We start from the raw sequence: 19801 nt of genomic DNA on the forward strand, positions 1-19801 counted from the left end.
AGCCCCGGTATGCTACCTGGAAGCGCTGATTTAAAAAAGCCTGTTTAGCAAGCTGATTCCTGGCAGACGAAGCAGATCCTCTAATTTCCCTCCTACTCACCACAGCCTCATTTTAACTGGTAATAGAGATCATAGGGGAAATTAAAACAGGATAATGAGGTTGCCGGTGAAAACCTTTGAGTTCAGGTGTTTCATAAAGTGTGTTAGATGTCATAATAAGTCTCCTCTCCCCGTCCAGGATGACCAAACACCTCTGCACTGTGCTTCTCGGATGGGCCACAAGGAGATAGTGAAGCTTCTGCTGGAGCACAAAGCCAACCCCAACTCCACCACCACAGCAGGACACACACCTCTACATATCGCTGCCCGGGAAGGCCATGTGCAAACCGTACGCATCCTCCTGGACATGGAGGCTCAGCAGACCAAGATGACCAAGGTGAAGCACACTTTTTTCTGTCGCATTTGGCTGTTTTGAGGCCTACACAGTTCCTACGTAATCTTAACACTGTGTCCACTTCCCTGTTGGTGCCTCTGCAGAAAGGCTTCACTCCGCTCCATGTGGCCTCCAAGTACGGCAAGGTGGATGTAGCCGAGCTGTTGCTGGAGAGAGGAGCCAACCCCAACGCAGCTGGGAAGGTGAGAAAAATAGGACTTGGCTGTACAGAAGGAACTGTCAAAAGATGAATAAAGCATGGTTTGATTTACTACAGTCTAATGAACTTTTGGTCCTCTTTTTACAGAATGGTCTGACTCCGCTGCACGTCGCTGTACATCACAACAACCTGGATGTAGTTAACTTACTTGTCAGCAAAGGAGGGTCACCGCATAGTGCAGCCAGGGTAAATAAAAAAGAGATACACTCGAGCCTGCACATAATTCAAGCAGAGTGACTTACGATCGTGGACATATTTTTCTAACCGCAACTCATGTCTCTTCTCCAGAACGGATACACTGCCCTCCACATAGCATCCAAGCAGAACCAGGTGGAGGTGGCTAACAGCCTGCTGCAGTACGGAGCTTCGGCCAATGCTGAGTCACTGCAGGGAGTCACACCTCTCCACCTGGCCTCGCAGGAAGGAAGGCCCGACATGGTGTCCCTGCTCATCTCCAAACAGGCCAACGTCAACCTTGGCAACAAGGCAAGATTAGTTGATTAAAGAATGACAGAAATGTGGCCCGAGTGTTTATTTGTTCTAAAACAGGATTAAACTGTGACTTGATTTGTTTTGTGTTTGATGTATTTGCCTCATAGAGTGGATTAACCCCCCTCCACCTGGTGGCACAGGAGGGACATGTTGGCATCGCTGATATCTTGGTGAAGCAGGGGGCTTCAGTCTATGCAGCCACACGGGTAAGACCTTCTTCACTTCATGGTCCAGCAATCAGAAGACAGAATATTCAGGTTAAGACAGCTTCACCTTGAACTCTTTCAGGGTTGTTAAAGCCTTGTCAGTTTAGAAACTACTTGTGATGTGCACTTTGAGACGTAGCATAAATGGCCTCATGAGCTCATTGCTGATGGTTATATGACGGGAATAGTAATTACATCCTCCTTTGTTAATTCCTATAATGCTGTTCGAAAGCATCTCTATGTCAATAATCAGTTCTTGAAACAACTTAACCTTGTTTGAGTTTGAACCATTATTTAATGAAATATTCATGAACTCCGTATAGGATCAAATCTACATAATGTAACCAAATTACAGCAGAAGGTCGTTAAGACGCTGAAGTTCTGTGTCTGATCAGGACTGTGCTTAAGAGTTTTTACTGTTTCTCTCCTCCATCAGATGGGTTACACCCCTCTCCATGTAGCTTGTCACTATGGCAACATCAAAATGGTGAAGTTCCTCCTGCAGCAACAGGCCAATGTCAACAGCAAAACAAGGGTGAGTGCCTCCCCCTGGTTTTGTTATAAAACTGCAACAAAATCATCCTGAGCATGAGTCACGGTTACAGTACGCTGTATTAGTAAATACAGCGAGAGTCCATTAGACAGTTAAAAGCACAGGTTGTGATGATAGCAGGGGGGTTTAATGGGCTTTTTTAATGTCTCTAGTGTAATCTATTAGCATGTAAAGCAAAGACCGGACCTAGAGGATGCACTTTTATGCTCATATCGGGGATGGGGGATTGAAATTTGTTCTAAAACATGGTTTGCTGGAAAAATTTACAGTAACTCTTTAAAACTGTTGCTTGTTTATTTCACCAAGCCAGTGACAGCTGAGGCTGGAAGCATTATCTTTTTGTTTTGTACATCGCTCCGTCCATCCGTCCTTTTCCCATGAATTTAGTATCTCTTGCTCGCCTAAAGGGGATTTGAAGAAATTCTCACTTGGACTCAGTGATGAGCAGATCAGATATTGATGGTCAACGGACACTCTGACCTCATAAAACACGTTTTTGTCTAGAATCCGTGTGCTAATTTTGACTAAGTTCGACACAAATGGCTCATAGGATAAAATAATGAAGTCATGACATTTTACATCCAAAAGGTCGACTTCACTGTAACATCATAATGTTCTGCAAAAAAAATACATTTCTAGCCATTACTCAGTGTCTGAACTGAGGGAACACAAGAAGACGTATATGGAAACTGCAACTTGAAATGATGGCAGAAACTCATCATACATACAAAGTGTTGGGACGAGAAGTGTTTTGTCTAGAAGAAGGAAACGCCTTTATTTCTCACAAATACATTAACACACTTTGAAATTCTCTTTTGCCATATTACAGTTGGGATCAGAGTGCAGGGTCAGTCATGATGAGGTGGTAATGTAACAGATTGGGCTTTGCTCAAGGGCCCAACAGTGGCAGCTTGGCATTGTTGGGGCTTTAACCTTAAACCGTCGAGTCACATCTGTCCACGAGCTGGAGCAGAAAAACTAGCTAATTGATAAGATTAGATGTAGCACTACAAGTAACTCTATCATCTTCTTCTGCCAGTCGATTAGATGTTTGATCTGTAAAAATGTCACTTTCATATAGCTTGTTTTATCTCGCCTTTCACCTCTCTTGCAGCTTGGTTACACTCCTCTGCACCAGGCAGCCCAACAGGGACACACAGACATCGTGACGCTGTTGCTGAAGCATGGCGCTCAGCCCAACGAGACCACCACAGTGAGTATTAACATAGGTCCCCCCTCCTCATCCGCTGCCATAAAGTTTGGTTTTCGGAGATCTGATCACTGTACCGCTCTCTTCCTGTCAGCATGGCACTTCGGCCCTGGCCATTGCTAAGAGGTTGGGCTACATCTCTGTGATTGACGTCCTAAAGCTTGTCACCGAGGAGACGGTTTCCATGGTGAGAAGTTTAAAACCTGCTACTATGGATGCAGCACGGGCTTTATGTGGCCGTGATGAACACATGGAAATACTGTTAGAAAAGTTTCAGACTTCTCTCTTGTTCTTGCAGACGACCACAGAGAAACATCGCATGAGTTTCCCAGAAACAGTGGATGAGATACTAGACGTGTCTGAGGATGAAGGTACGGCACTGAAACTATTAGCGATGACTAAAAAACTGTAGGAAACTATTGATGTTTGAATTGGTCACGCAAATATTCATTTTTTTCAACTCATTTTTTTTGCCTTTTGCCCTTTTTTTAGGAATTGCACAGCTAACATTAGGTATGAATGTCTATTTCTTTCTTTGTGCGGCATTCATAGGTCGTTGTCAAAAAGTCTGGTGCTCCATTTCAAGCTCACTCCATTTTTGTTCCCCTGCCTCTCTCTCTCTCTCTCTCTCTCGTTTCCTCTGTAGTGGTACTCACTGTGATGGTGGCTCTGGTTTCTCATTGGCATGCAAACATAACACCCATACCTGTAACCTCTATATGTCCCTTCAATAACATCGTCACTCTCTAACTCTCCAGGTGTCTTTTTCTCTCCATGTTCAGACATAAATCCTCGTTTTATATAGTAACAGTGACAGCAAACACATAGATCAAACCTATAAGTATCGCATCCATGACTACTAATATCATACCAAATTTTTAAACCCCCTCCTCTGTGAGGTTTTAAAGTTCATAGCGTTGTCTGAAATGTGGATGTTTACATTCAAATTTGCCTCCATTGTGGTGTCGATCATGTGCCACGTCGTTTATAACTGTCTTGTGTTCCCGTCATGTGATTTGTGTTCATTGGCTGGAAATTTGGTCGGTAATTAGAGGAAATGATGGCTTAAAAATGCCTAAACATGTTTGCCTTAACGATACGTCACATGACAGGAAACGAAAAGGAGTCAGTCAGATAATTATCACCTGACTCAGCAGCTATTCTCAGGATTACAGCAACTTTCAGGGAACTGTTTAGATTTTGCAGCCCACTTTCTGGTTATATTAGGTAGAATTTCCACTGTGATATGCAGCTGTTTTCAGTTAAAGGAATAATGATACCCACTGTGTAGCATTAAGCCAGATGTTTCCTTCAGAATTTGATAAAGAGCGTAAAAGGACAGTAAAAGTTGATTCATCAGCTGGACAGAAACACAACACCAAAGTAGAGACCACCTTGTGATGGGACCACACTAGCCTCAACATGCCGATCTCTGAGTACTCACTAGTTACTACTACATCAATACATGAGTACTCGGGACTCATGGGTCGGACCACACCCGTCTTTGAGCTCAGCTTTAATTTTGATCTGAACTACAGCCCTGTAAAGTTTCGCGAGCGTGTCTAGTCCAGTTGTGATGCTGTTACGCCACAGTAACCCATATAAACACCTGCCAAACTACTCAGTTGTGGGAGTTTCTGTAGTTGTCTCCTCCGTGGTCGCACTCACACAAACGGACTCAAGATGAACACAATACTTGCTACGTTTTCGTTGCTGGTAATAAATGCTGTGGTTTCTCTGTGTCTGGAGTTAATAAGCAGCTGTTCCTGAGATTTTTGAGTGATATGTCAGTTCATAGATCACAGCTCACTTCTGCTGCCCCCAAGTGGCCACACAAATCCCATATGGTAGGTTAAACTTTTTATTCCTGAAGTTTGCCACACTGCTGATAATAATGTCAGCGGATATTATGTCTTGATATATTTAGTCCCCTTGATAATTCAACCAACAGATTGTCAGTGTTGCTCTAAATATAGAAAGTAGCTGAGTCGCCATCTTAAAGACACATCACATATCCGGAATGGTAAAGTGATACTGGCAGATTATGTGATATGGTAACACTTTGCCTACACAACGCACACATACACGTGGCACACAAGACAGAGAATATACAGGACATGAGTTGACTCATATGAACCTGTGGGAAGATCTCTCACAGAGTCTAACATAGTATAATGACACCTACGACATCACTCCGGCTCCAGACCTCGTACAGACTCCCACTCTCACAAGCTGTGCTCATACAAATTCACACACAGGGAAGACTCCCTGTCGCTGCTGGTGAATTTCTTAAACGTTATCGCCTTTTTCGGGGGGTAAGTAACCAAAGCCCACCTCGACTCACATCCAGACATGCTGTTTGTTCGAAGGAGAGCAGAGAACAGCTTGTGCCGGCGTTCTCCTGTGTTGTAGAGGAATGATGCTGTTCTGACTGCCTCTGTGCTTGTAGTCGTGTGTTTTAGAGCAAATCTCCTCATACATCACTCTGTGAAGCAGCTGATCTCTAAAGCTCCTCTACCAGGAACTGTTTATTCTCCAGACAACACATTTTCAGAATGAGATTATGCTGATGCATGCTGTCATCAGGGATAGTGCACTGTGCATATCTGTCGTGTTTTCGTCTAGTCCAGTCTCAAGTCTGCATTTATTATTATGTTTCCTCTTCTACTTCGATGTAGTAATGATCAGGGATTCTGAATCAAAAGTGCTGGACTCAGCACCTGGCTATTGTTCCTATGAACGTACTCTGTTTGCTTTATTATTTTGCCACTGGCAGTAACAAGGTCAGTGTAAAGAAGACTGTCACTGATGTTTCATTTCACCAGTCTAACCCCGACATAACAGAACCATCATCTAAGTCCTGGGTTGTCATGTTGTCTAACCCTTCTAACCACTAGTTAACAATCTTTTTCTTTTGTTTCTCTCTTTCTCTTGTGCTGTTTCACCAACCTGACCACGGTCTGTTCGCTCTCTTTGGCATGTTGTTCTCTGAAGGAGAGGAGCTCTTGGGGACAGAAGGGGCCAGGTACATGAAGATGGATGACATGAAAGACCATGATGACGATTTCCTCTCCCCCAAGAAATCACTGGAGTACGAGAGAGGGCTGGGCACAGCGTAAGGGGGGCTGGGCGGGGAAGCAGGGGAGAGAGCCAAGCTAGTAGCCATGAGCTAATAGGTGGATGGATAGAAGAGGATGCAACACAGACACACACTAAACACCAGGCTGAACACTGGGGAGGAGCTCACATGGAAGGAGATGTCTTCAATCTGACTTGTTTTTTTCTCTTTTCATACAACAGGAATTACTCGCCAGCCATTCCCAGGATTCCTCGTGTCTCTCCAGAGACTGTCATCCTGAAAGAACATGAGATAGATCAGGTATGTACAGAGCAGTCTGACTGGGATACTTAAAAGCATAAAAGGGCTGCACCAGGAGTTTTTATATTACACATCCAGAATGTGGTCAAATGGTCAAAACTGAAGAAGCAGAGAAAGCCACACTTTTACTCTGTAGTCTGCACCAAACTCTTAAAACACCAGATCCTTAATAGTCTTTTATTAAACCTTCTCTGAACCGTAAAACATGCTGAAGGGGTTGAAAGACATGCTATCTTTAAATAAAAATCACCCAAATTACACCATTTATCACAGTCAGTAATGGTAAATATAGAAATAATCACCTGATTTTCAGCTTAGTGATCCTCCTTGAACTAACTGTGTGCCCCACAGTTCTGTCAGAAAAAAAGAACCCAAATCTAGCCTTAAAATCTTGATATTTCATCTACATCACTTTTGCCAAAAATATACATTTTTGCGAAACAGATTCTGCACTCTTTAGCACAACAAGTAAGCCATTAGTGACCCAGTGGCAAAAATTCATGGATAGTTCAGATGAACTGCAGCCTGTGTTCACACAGAACAGGTAGAAGACGTATGAAAACATATTCATATAAATGGTAAAATATACAGTCAGCCTTTATTTTTCCAGTATGAGTAACATCTATTTAAAAAAATATTGCACAACTTCATTCTAAACTTCTTCTGTTTTTGTAAAATAAAAAAGCAAAGAAGTTCAACTTCAGTGCTTTTGTTTTCTATGATCTACAGCATTATAACTGTGTCATACTGCACAGATGCTATTTCTGAGTTTTCTCTACTTCTGTCCGTAGTTAGACTGTTTCTGTTGAGATGCAGGACTTTATGCTGCAGTGGAAAATGAGCCCACATTGAGTCAAAAAAGTAACCAAAGCAACAACAACAAAAACCCTGAAACTGCTTGGAGTTCAAAAAACAAAAATGTAAAAAGCTCCAAGTCAACATTTTAAAGTCAAAATGCTGTTTCCAAGGTCAGGAATTAACTTTCACACTAAGGCTGGAATTGTATCAATATGAAGGCTTGTGTATTATGGATGTGTTGTTGTTTTGTTGTTGTTTTTAAAAAAAAAAAAATCTAAAATACACCATTCTGATTAAAGTGTCTAAATGTACACCTGTAAGTGACCTTGCATGGAAAGTGATGTGGTCATTTTCATACATTTAAAATGGGAATCTCTGCTTTTAAACATCAAATTAGGTGTAATATTTCATCATAGCTCTGTTAATGCTCTCTCTGATTAACACATGAACATTATTGTAGAATCACAAACACTTTATCTTTCTCTCTGCTGCAGCAACACACTCCACTTCCACTGCCCAAAGAATATGACGAGGACTCGCTGATTCCCAGCAGCCCGGCAACCGAGACGTCAGACAATGTCAGCCCGGTGGCCAGTCCCATACACACTGGGTCAGTGCAGCGAGCACAGAAGAAAACCTTTTACTTCTCTTGATCTCTGTTCGGTATCCAGTCAGGCAGCTGACTGTCACAATCTTTGTCTAATGGCAGGTTCCTGGTCAGTTTTATGGTGGACGCTCGGGGCGGTTCCATGCGAGGCAGCAGGCATAATGGTCTGCGTGTCATCATACCTCCACGGACGTGTGCGGCACCCACCCGCATCACCTGCCGCCTGGTGAAGCCGCAGAAGCTGACCAGCCCCCCTCCGCTGGTGGAGGGAGAGGGGCTGGCCAGCAGGATCATTTCCCTGGGTCCAGCCAGCATGCAGTTCCTGGGGTGAGGAAACTTTCTGCTGTTTGTTCACCTGGAACAAACTGCATAAACAGTCAGTTTGGTCCTGCATTTGATTTACTGTTTTCATTTTGTTGAGGAAATTTTCTGCCCCAGTGGATGTAATTTGTTATAAGTAATTACATTATCTGCAAAATATTGTACTTATTATTACTATTATTACTCAAATTATGACATAGTGAAGTTTTTTCCAAATGTTCACATCATCAGTTCCAACAGGCTCAACAACAGTAGAACAGCCTGAACGCTGATACAAGCAATGCCTGTTTGGCGTGTATTGTTTTTTTTTACATTTTCTATATATTTTTAATGTAATTGTGTATATTTCCATGTGCGTTGCAGACCGGTGATAGTGGAGATCCCCCACTTTGCTGCTCTGGGTCGTGGCGATCGGGAGCTCGTGGTGCTGAGGAGTGAAAATGGATCAGTGTGGAAGGAACACCGCAATCGCTACGGTGACGAGGTCCTAGAAACAATCCTCAACGGAATGGATGAAGGTGAGAGTTTAAGCACGACACGGTCGACTTCAGACGGACTCGCACACGTCACTGGGTGGCATCGCTTTCTAAAAAATATAACCGTGTCTTCTCTCCCCTCCAGACTTGGAAAGTCAAGAGGAACTCGGAAAGAAGCGAATCCGCCGCATCATCTCCACCGACTTCCCCCTTTACTTCGCTGTCGTGTCACGAGTGCAGCAAGAAAGCGACCTGATTGGTCCTGAGGGCGGTTCGCTGACAAGTAAACTTGTGCCGATGGTCCAGGCCACGTTTCCTGAGACGGCGGTCACCAAACGAGTCCGCCTGGGGCTGCAGGTGAGATGGGACGATGAGGAGAAGGAAGGAGAGCAGAGACAGAATCGTTAATGCCTGTGTTGCCTGAAAATAAAAAGCATGTTGGATTTACTTTGATTGTTTGTGGAATGACCTGATCATATCAGCGCTTGTGCCAAGTTTTCCTGATTTCATTTTCTGATATTATTTGTTTTGCTTTTCACATTTTTAGAGGACCTTTTTGCCTTTTTTATTTTATCCATTGCATGCACTTGGCACCTTCATACAACAGTGGACTGCTCATTCAGTGCTGATATTGTTCTTGTTTGTTTTGTCTTCAGTGACGTCTTTCTCACTAATGTATTTATGTCACTGGCAAGCCCTGTACTTTATATTTAGTATATTTAACACAATAATTTTAGACATCTAAGAGATATTTAATCTTCTGCATACTTGTTTTTGTCAGGACAGACTGTGTATGTATTTTCCAGTGGTTTTGGTATCATTAATGTTGAAAAAAATGCGCTGAAAGGCCGTCTTTTAGAAGAACACAAATCTTTCTCTTCACAACGTGACACCTGAACACGTGAGCTTCAGAACTTTTTACTTTTTTCTTCACTGTTTGTTGGAGTTTTTGGCTGCTTTTATTCAGGCCAAATTTTCTCAAACATGCACACCAAAGACATGAGAAGTATTAAAATAATATAGCGCATTCAATTCAACAGTAAGCTTTTATAAAGAACATATTTATGAGGATCCTTTTCAGCGTATTTTTTTCCTGCTCATTTTATCAAATCAAACAGCTTTCTTTACACAAACATCCCCCTCATGATTTAGCTCTCAGTGTCTAATGTCCATCACACAAACATCCTGTTTCAGATCAAGGAATTAATGATACCGTTTCACTGGACTGTTAACTGTAAGATTAAAATCAGAACATTTGGACCTGCAATTCTTTAATATGGTTAAACTGCAGATTAAACCTTTTGAAAGCAACGATCCAGTCAACAGTCATAAGATTTTGATTTATTTTGGCTTATTTGTACCACTAATCAAAAGCATTTGTTAAGGTTTCTAAACTAAAGGTACATTAAATGTCATCCTTTCCTTCTTGTGGATATATCTGTTGTACATTTTCTCAGATTTGCTGACTTGAGATTTCAAGATTCTGTTTGCATGTGATTTAATACTGACAGGTTAAATATACCCACTCTACTGTTTTGCATGTTCTTTCTCCTGGCAAGATTTTTATTTCCACTCAAGACTCTGCTTGCATTAATTTCTATTTGTAACAAACTTTTAAAAAAATGTCTAACTCAAAGTCTTCTATTAATATGTAGGTATGGTTTTAATGATCAGATGTGATTCTAATGTCAGAATATTTATCAGTAAATCAACAATGAAAGATGGATACGGTGTGAATGGACCTTCGACTGCATGTTTAGCTTTAGACACACAAATGAATTCATATTAAACTAAACATGTCTTGTAGACTAACATGCTACCACACATCCTGTAACCTCCGAGATGAGAATAGTGAATGTAACTGAATGTAAGTTAAATAGAAATTGTTATAATATTCAGAGCAGATTTATTTTGAACTATTTCACGACTATTTTTTAGGAACATATCTATTTACCTATAATGTTATTGTAGTCATCATGTCTTGAATGGCCTTGTGAAAAGCCACAGTGCCTTTTTTTCTGCGATATCCCTTTTGTATTAATGATTGTAAAAGCTTCTTGTTAACACTCATTGTTACATTTTACAATAAAAAAAGCTATTAAGTCCTACAACCAGTTTGTGTTGCTATTGTTTTTCCAAATGTTTTGTTTCAACTATGAGACGTTTTATTCACTGTGGACTTCTCTCTCTCTTTCTCTTCAATTTTTCCTGGTTTGCTTGTCCTCGCTTTTACCCTTTTTTCTTTTTCCATCACCTCATTATCCACCTACTATTATCTCAATCTGCCTGCTGTCCTTTTATTTCATTATTTTTTAAAACCTCCATTGCCTCTTCATGTTTCCCTCTTTTGGGTTATTTCCCACATCATCAAACCTGTTCCTCCATCACGTGCCCCCTCTCTCCGTCGTTTACTTTCCCCCCTCAGGCTCAGCCGGTTCCAGATGAGCTTGTTGCAAAGCTGCTGGGTAACCAAGCAAACTTTAGCCCCGTGGTCACCGTGGAGCCTCGGCGGCGCAAGTTTCACCGACCCATCGGCCTGCGCATCCCCCTGCCCCCGTCCTGGAGGGACAGCCCCCGAGACTCCGGGGAGGGCGACACCACCAGCCTGCGTCTGCTCTGCTCAGTCATAGGTACCGAATGCCACAACTCAGAGTTGTGTGGGTGGCTGAGTAATTATATGTGTTTGTTTCAATGGGAGCAGATTGCTTCCATGGCAAGAAGGATTTATGGTGCTAAAGTGCTCATTTACAGTGGAGAAAGATGTCAGCGCCACAGATGGATAAAAGACTGTTTGTTATGCTTTGTAGAAATGAGCGTTGATCACTCAGTTTTCTCATCCTGTCTGACTCCCAGGTGGTACAGCTCCAGCCCAATGGGAGGACATCACTGGCACCACCAAGCTTGTCTATGCTAATGACTGCGCCAGTTTCACAACCAATGTCTCGGCACGGTGAGTTCACGTACAATAGATCAATCTCTGTACTGTAAAACGGCTTATTGTAAATATTTGCTATTTTCAGTGGAGCAGCTTGACTGTGATTAATGAAGACAGAGTACATTTACATGCAACACTGTGATTACATATGATTGCCTCTTCTCAGATTTTGGCTCGCAGACTGTCCTCGGACAGCTGAGGCCGTCTCCTTTGCCAACCTGCTCTATAGAGAGCTGTCAGCTGTACCCTACATGGCCAAGTTTGTGGTGTTTGCAAAGATGAATGAGCTGCGCGAAGGCCGTCTGCGCTGCTACTGCATGACTGACGACAAGATGGACAAAACTCTGGAACAACACGAGAACTTCACAGAAGTGGCTCGTAGCAGAGACATAGAGGTCAGTATTTCTACATTACTGGTTAAAAGCCTTAGACTCATGATGTGAGCTTTGTTTATTGTGATGTAAGTGGACACAAGGTCTGCTGGGAGCATGCTCTGTGTTTCTGCTTTGACTAATGCCTCCATGACGTCGTGCAGGTAATGGAAGGAATGCCGCTTCACCTGGAGTGTTCAGGGAATCTCGTGCCAGTGAGGAAGGCCACGCAGCAGCCTCGCTGTTTCAGCTTCCAGGCCTTCAGAGATAACCGACTTCCAGTCTCTGTTAAGGTGTTAGATTTAGGCTTTCTTTGGTTTTGTGTTCTTTGCTGCTCAGTGTTACTCCATCAGCTCCATGCCCACCGTACTCATCGTTGCTTTGCCTGTTTCTAAGGTGAGAGACAGCAGTAAAGAGCCAACTGGGTTTTTGTCTTTCCTGCGTAAGACAACAAAGTATGAGGACAGCCAACATGTGCTCTGCAACCTCAACATCACCATGCCTCCATGTATTAAGGTAAAGTTACCTATGACCAGACTCATACTCTGTGTTTAACTATAGTTACTTTAAATGGGATGTCTGACGGTGGTGTTTGCTGGCAGATTGTTGGAAGTGAAGACCGGAGGCGAACTCTGACCCCGCTGGCTTTAAGAGAAAGATACAGCGCTCTAAATGAGCCTGCTATGGGTATGAGACTCAGTTATTATATCTACTTATGTTCTCTGTGAAAAATTTCAAGACACAGTGTGATTGCATTTTTCATCATATGATTCAATCTACAGCAGATCCCCAATCCATCAGCATATTCATATTTAATAAACTGTCATGTTAAGGTTTCAGTTATGCTCTGATCTCTGCAGCATCGATGAGTGCCATGGAGAGGACGGAGCTGAAGATGGCTGTGATTGCAGAACAGTTGGGACTGAGCTGGGCTGGTGAGTGAACAGTGAGAATTTACTGAAACCATCCATGTTTATCTTGTGTCTGACAAGCTTGCCTAGCACGCCGCTGATCAAACAAAGCTATAACATGGTGCCCAGCCAATGAAACTAATTATTTTCTGCTTCCCTGCCAAGAGCCATAGCTATTTTACAGAGAGAATATTCCCCTTCCTCTGGATAGAGCTACTGTGAAGCAGTGAACCATTTCAAGAAGCAGACTGTGTGTGCTACCACAGCATGACTCATGCACTAAATGATATAAATATTTCCTTTGCTTACTTGATCTTCTCGGTCTCATTTTCTAAACAGAGTTGGCACGTGAGCTTCAGCTCAGTGTGGATGACATCAACAAGATCCGTGTGGAGAATCCAAACTCCCTGCTGGAGCAGAGCTCTGCGCTGCTCAACCTGTGGGCCACTCGAGAAGGCAAGAGGGCCAAGAGTGAGTCAATGAGATCTGAGTTTGCTGTGAATTGCTTTGATCCCCCTCCCCCTCTTTGCCTCTTTAATCCAGTCAAAGTTCGATTGTTATAATTGCTGGAAATTCCTCCCCTCCCTTTCTTTATCCTCCTCTGCTGGTGTCTCTTCTTGGTGTGTCCTCACTGCAGTGGAGAGCTTATACACAGCTCTGAAGAGCATCGACCGTATGGACATCATCAACATGCTGGAGGGCCAGCCGCCTCAGCCCGTGAGACAAGGCTCCCGTGATCTCAGCAGACGCCGACACAATGAGAGAGAGCACCTCTCCCCTGGTATGACCAATGGTAAGCTCCCTTCCCCAGATCCCACAATGCAGCCCCTTCCCGTTGTCCCCTTTGCCTTGACCCTAAGCCACTTTTCCAATAAACATACATCCTCCTTTCCTGAAATCCCCAAAAGACAAAGTGAAGTTTCCCTCTGAATTCTCTCTGATGTCCTTGTGTCTTTCTCATTTATTATTTCCTGTGATGCTCTTGTGTATGAACGCTGCCACAAACGTCAAACTTTTGCAGGATTTTGCCTCACCAACATGCAGAGGGACTCAGGACACTCCTACTGTACCACAGCCTCTGTAGAGCCTTTGGCTTTACGTTTATCACTGTGTTCATTTACTGCGATGGAAGGTCATAGAGAAATGCAGTGAAGTATACAGAAAATAACGATTACAGGATGAATGTTGGGGAGGGGTCACTGGTTTTCTAGACTTCTAATCTTCAGTGGAAGCTCTAGTTATTCCACACAGAGGTAAATAAACTATCCTATTATGAATAGTTTATTAGTGTTTTTATTGTTTCTTAGGTGCTTAAGATGTGCTCAACTTAGTCAGCTTATAGTATTTGATAACTTCTTAGACTTGTGTGCACCATTTAAGATTTAAATGGACTATAATTTAGCATGATATCCTGTCTATAAAACACGTTGTCATACATGATCAGTCCACACAGATCATAAGTATAGCCTAGCAGATCTGGCCTTCTTACCAGTTGTCAGTCCTCAGTCTTTTACTCCTTCTCCTCATGGTTTCCTTCACACATGCATATCCTACATCTTATTGATTCCATTTTCACCTCTGGACTGGTGTGAGCCCCCTTTCTTCCTGGACTGGCTTCTCCTCTCTGTATCCCGTGCAGATGAAGAGTTAGTCGGACAGGCGACAGGTCCTCTCTGTGAAAACTGGAGCAATAATCAGAGATGTAACAATGCATACAGATGTGACCATGACGGTCAAAGGGTGAAAAGGGAGACGCTCAGATCACAGCTGCAGTGAATCTGATTACCGTGTATCTGTCTTCTCTGTCTATCTGTCCGGCTACCTGCCTCCCAAAGGCTGTTCCTGCTTTGACCTGGTGGCTTCAAATATCTGGATATTGTGTCTTCGTCCTTATTTTACAGCGGTAGCAGATTTCATGAGGCGTATGACTTACTGGATCCGGTTTAGTACATCTTAAAGGCACAGCAGCCAAGTTCAACATCCAGCCTGACTTTTTAGTCCATAAATATCATGAGTCAATCAATAAAATTACAAATAAATAAAAGAAAATACATCTATAAGTGCAGTGAAGGACAAAATTCTTACATTTGTCTTTGATTTCTTTATGCATCAGGCTCACTTTTAAACTAGTCAACTTCTCAATTTGTTGAACAGGTTTATTTATTTATTTAAAGAGCTTTTCCCACGCACTAGATAGACGAGAAGATGATGTGAGTCTCATGTCAGGCTGTTAAATATGAAGCTACAGCCACCAGCTGGTTAGCTTAGATTAGCCAAGAGACTAGAGACAGGAGCAAAGAGCAGTACAGGTGCACCAGCCCAGATAAACCTCCATCCAAACTATACGTAGGTACCCAGTTATACATTGATCTTCCAGGTATACAATAGCTTAGGCTGGTTTATATCTCAAACACCCATAGTCTAGATAACACCTCATTGTGTTGTTTCATGGGAAAGTGTGTATTTCAGTGTCTGGAGTGTTTTCTTTACAGCATAAGTTGCAAATATAACAGGACACTGCAGCATAAAAGAGCAACACCAATGATTTCTTTTTGGGTATTTCACAATCTGGGGTGTCACTTTTTTAAGTAATATTATTGGTTAATCACATCAAAGCTATTGGTAATACAATGCTGTAACCTGTTTTTTTTTTTTTTTAACTTAACATACTAGACCTACAGTGAAGAATAAAAAACAAAATCCATCCACCGTTTATTGAGGTAATGATTTTAGATCCACAAAAATCATTTCTTAAAGTTTCGACAGCAGAGGATGCTACAAAAAGTCAAAATGCCATCATATTGCACTGACAGAATATTTAGTTTGTAAAATGTGGTTCTCTGTGATCACTATTTTGTCTTGTGATAATACAAATGGCTTTTATTTGAAGGGTAAATAACTTTTGGATGTGAAACCTGAACCACGGTACAATAATTATACCAACACAAAGTATAACCATAGTATAAAGTAATTAGAGTACGTTGTGTGATTTAATTTAGTTGGAATCCAGATAGTTTTGAGTTTGTACTTGAAAGCCAATGAGTTTGACATCTAAATGTCAGATTAGTGAACAGCTTGTTTGTACAAAGCTAAATAGGCGGGTGTGAAAAAGCCCAAATAATACACAGTGTGTGAACTAGACCAGGCTAGAATATACCTGAGTTATAACAGGCCAGCCTCCTTTAACCCCGGGTATATTTTGGCCTGTTATGCCAGCTTTGTCCTGCCTCTATTTTTGGCCGAGTGCGGTGACTGGGTTCTGTACAAGTTTCTTGGCAACAAGTTACTGTGCCAAGAAATACAAACTCCTGCAAAACCACAGCTTGTCATTATAAATTAACATATACACCCCTGAGCTTAAGAGATAGTTGTAGAAGTAGATCAAATTCAGACAGGGCCAGGCTAACTTTTCCCCTCTGTTTCCAGTCTTTATGCTAAGCTAAGCTAACTGGCTGTTTGCAGTAGCTTCATATTTATCGTAGCAACATGAGAGTGGTATCATTCATCTCAGCTAATGCTTGGCAATGGAAGGAAACACATGTACATCCAAAAATGTTGAATTATTTCTCAAAGTCAGGTTCAGTCCTCCGTGCAAATGAATCCTATTCCTCACTATCAGCAAAGTAGTGTTTTTACAGACAAAAAAGTTTCTTCTCTTCAGTTTTCCTTCATACTTCTTGTGCACCTCTACTGTAGGTAAGCAAACTTCTAAGGTTTGTTCAAGACAATTTCCAGTCAGAAAATATAAAAAATACACGAGATGGTAGCACAGTAGGATCTCTTCTTCTAGACACTTCTAAAGGGGGCATCTAAATTCTGTCTGCCTGTTGTTGCATGAGGAGTAGTCTCTTTAGGGTTAATGTTGGTGCACTGAATGTCCTTTTGGGAGCCCTGTTTTCATTCCCTGTGAATCTGTCCCTCTCTATGTGTTTCTCTGGACATGTCATCTGCAGCCTAGCCGCCCTACTCTTCCTCCTTCTCACTCCTCTCCGAACTCTGACCTCATGCCGACCTCATGTTGACCTCTGACCCATATCTTTAGCTTTTGTTTTTTTTGCGACTAGTGCATTTTTCCTTTATTTTTTTATTTTTTTTACTCTTGAAAACCCCACCTTTTTAAATGTCCGCTCTGTGACAGATACCCCTCACACAGACTGTGTACTCAGCACCCACTGGGAGGGGGGAGGTGACCCTCACTCTCTCTCACTGTTTCTGTCTGTGTTCATCACCCTATTTTATATTCCTCTATTTCTCTCTCGCTGCCCCTCTCTCTTTCCCCCCTTACTCCTTTCCTGTCCCTTCTTTCCCTGCCCTCCTTGCATGTCGGCATGTGCACAAGACTTTCATTGCTCGTCTCCCTCTGTGTTTGCATGGACACACTGGGACGAGGAGCAGCAGGAACATTGGCATGCCGGAGATAAGGCTTCAAACACTGCATTAAAGCTGCTTGACCAACAGACATGTGTCTCTGCATGGCATGCATACTGAGAATGATCTTACAGTCTGTCTCTGTTACTCCTCAGTGATCTGTCCTAAGGGGGGTTAAAAAAAGGCCACAGACCTTTTTTGTGAACTGTGACTCGTGTCTGCTCTGTTCATGTATGAATGCTGTGGTTGTTTTGTGTGTCGCTGAGTTCTACGTAAACTGTCCATCCTATTTTGTGTGAATTATATGTTTTTATTGACTCTGTGAGTGTCGTGTTACGGTCAATCTGACATTGTCTCTCCTCCTTATTGTAAATGTGCTTATCGTTTCCTGTGAACTGTAAAATCCGTCTGTGTGTGAGTGTATCAGTGTGTGTGCGTCTCCATGTGTGTTTTAATTTGTAAAATATAAGTGTTTCGTGGTTTCCATATACGTGTTTGCCCAGTGTGTACGGGCAAAAAGTGGTATATATCTGTATGTGTGCTTCACTCCCTCGTTTTTCTGTGTTTTTTCTGTGTTTCAGTCAGGGGGTGGGTCCAGCAGTCACAGATACATGTCTCATAGTTCACACTCACCATTCATTTAAAAAAAACAACAAAAAAAAAACATATCTTTCTTTCACCATCATCTTCAAATCTACTGACATGGAGAGAGGACTGACAAATTCATGGCAACCAGAATTTCTCACATCATATTTTGTCATGTTTCACCAAAAACAGACTCATAACACATAATCATGTTTCAAAAACACGTCACCAAATATATATATCTGTCTAATATACGTGTGATCCTGCACCAAGAAATGTTTGATATGCTTTTTTTCTTCAGAATACACTTTGCTTTTCTGTCAGATATTCACAACATGACATTATTCAATGAATCTAGAGTCTAGTGAATAGACAAGGATAGGATCAGTTTATTTCAGTTGTATTAAGAATGCACTGAAATTTGATTTTGATGATGCAATTATAGCTTTTACTGTATTTTCTGTCAGATTTAAACTATCAGTGTACCAACAAATGTGAAAAAAAACATTTCAAGTTAAACAAAATGCCATCTGAGCTTTTGTGACTGAGGCCCCTGACATTTTTGACATTGCAGATGTCAAAATATCTTCTGAGACCCCAAATAAACACCAAATGATGGCTTTGAACTTGTACAGTTGCACCAGGAATGCAAGAACATTTAAAAGCAACTCCTGTTTGTACAAATCCTTATTTTAGCGCTATCTCCATAAGACAAAGCACTGATAGAATTATATATAGTCGTCATTACTAGTTCCTACAGACAACTGACAGCAGTTTGGAAGGTGAAAGAGAAAGTAGGACAAGGGGTTTATTTTGCCGCTTGGTGTCTCAAATATCTCCTGCACTCTCAGCAGTAGTCTGCTGCCAGCCATGAATCAAGTTACACCCTTTGCCCTGCACAGTTTTCTCATCACTCTTCAGCATACAGTCAGTCTCTCTCTATGCATACGCACATGGCCGTGCATTAGGGAAATTGTCTCCTCTTCTTGCTATTATCTAAGTACTGTATGCCCCCACAATGCATCTTCAGTTTCATCCTCTGGTTAATACACTTCTTGGTAATATGTTACAGTCATACTGCCTCTCACACTTTGCTTTACCCACATTGCCATTCATCAAACTATTCACATAAATGATTCACCTAGGTCAGGGCCATTTTCAGAATAATTCATTTAGAGGGTTACAAACGTATTTGTGTATTTGCAGGTTCAATGTGCACTCCTTGTTGTCTTCAACTTCTTTCGTTTTGAGCATATTGTTAACTTAATAAAACAAACCCAAAAAAACCATCATCCCTGCTGTTGTGACATTGTGCTCTATCGTGCCAGGTCTGGTTTTTACAAGAAAAAAAAATGATGTTACCAGTGGTGTTCAAGTAACAGCTGTAGGAGTGACCTGAGTCCACAGCACATGAACAGTGTGCAGTTTTACTCACTGATAAAATTGCACTTAATTAATATAACTAAATTTTTTTTGTTTGAGGCAGCAACCGTGTGGCTTTCACAACAGAAGAAAAATTTAAGTCTGCTTTAACTGTGTTTGCATAAATATTATCAATACTATAAGTTCTATGTTTATATAGCTGTGGTATATTGAATGCATTATAATAAATGTATGTGTCAGTGTGAGAGGAAGCAGCTGTGTGGAGCGAGCTGATGTATGTGTGCACTCGGATGTGAGGAGAAAATGAGATTGCCTGCGTGCATGCAATCCAGCCTGACAACAATATTAACCTGCCTGTTTCTGAGTGGGTTTGAAAGCATGCATATATGAGTGTGAGTGTATGTGCGTGTCAGTATGAAGACAGAGTGTGTGTCCCTGCTGGACAGGTGTCAGTAATCCCTCTCCGTCTCCCTGCAGGTGGCAGCCAGCAGAGCAGCATCAGTCACTGCTGGGTTCGAACCTCAGTCTCAGTCTCTCGGTCCGTCTGGCTGTG

At 42.0% G+C, this 19801-nt stretch overlaps 1 protein-coding gene across 1 annotated transcript in view; it reads left to right on the forward strand.

Annotated features, from left to right (window-relative positions):
• Nucleotides 1-19801, forward strand: part of LOC103374899 (ankyrin-1-like) — a 44377-nt gene that overhangs the window by 13240 nt on the left and 11336 nt on the right. Inside the window, exons 15-39 of the mRNA XM_008305053.1 lie at nucleotides 239-436; nucleotides 538-636; nucleotides 741-839; nucleotides 942-1139; nucleotides 1253-1351; nucleotides 1788-1886; nucleotides 3019-3117; nucleotides 3209-3301; nucleotides 3413-3485; nucleotides 3607-3797; nucleotides 6012-6229; nucleotides 6415-6497; nucleotides 7808-7901; nucleotides 8001-8225; nucleotides 8583-8737; nucleotides 8841-9052; nucleotides 11121-11325; nucleotides 11549-11645; nucleotides 11797-12025; nucleotides 12166-12294; nucleotides 12398-12517; nucleotides 12604-12688; nucleotides 12862-12936; nucleotides 13252-13383; nucleotides 13550-13705. Of these exons, the coding sequence (XP_008303275.1) occupies nucleotides 239-436; nucleotides 538-636; nucleotides 741-839; nucleotides 942-1139; nucleotides 1253-1351; nucleotides 1788-1886; nucleotides 3019-3117; nucleotides 3209-3301; nucleotides 3413-3485; nucleotides 3607-3797; nucleotides 6012-6229; nucleotides 6415-6497; nucleotides 7808-7901; nucleotides 8001-8225; nucleotides 8583-8737; nucleotides 8841-9052; nucleotides 11121-11325; nucleotides 11549-11645; nucleotides 11797-12025; nucleotides 12166-12294; nucleotides 12398-12517; nucleotides 12604-12688; nucleotides 12862-12936; nucleotides 13252-13383; nucleotides 13550-13705 (3463 nt within the window). The remainder of the gene's footprint in view (nucleotides 1-238; nucleotides 437-537; nucleotides 637-740; nucleotides 840-941; nucleotides 1140-1252; nucleotides 1352-1787; nucleotides 1887-3018; nucleotides 3118-3208; nucleotides 3302-3412; nucleotides 3486-3606; nucleotides 3798-6011; nucleotides 6230-6414; nucleotides 6498-7807; nucleotides 7902-8000; nucleotides 8226-8582; nucleotides 8738-8840; nucleotides 9053-11120; nucleotides 11326-11548; nucleotides 11646-11796; nucleotides 12026-12165; nucleotides 12295-12397; nucleotides 12518-12603; nucleotides 12689-12861; nucleotides 12937-13251; nucleotides 13384-13549; nucleotides 13706-19801) is intronic.

This window comes from Stegastes partitus, unplaced genomic scaffold (genome assembly GCF_000690725.1).
Source record: "Stegastes partitus isolate 25-593 unplaced genomic scaffold, Stegastes_partitus-1.0.2 Scaffold2391, whole genome shotgun sequence".
Taxonomy (NCBI): Eukaryota; Metazoa; Chordata; class Actinopteri; family Pomacentridae; genus Stegastes; species Stegastes partitus.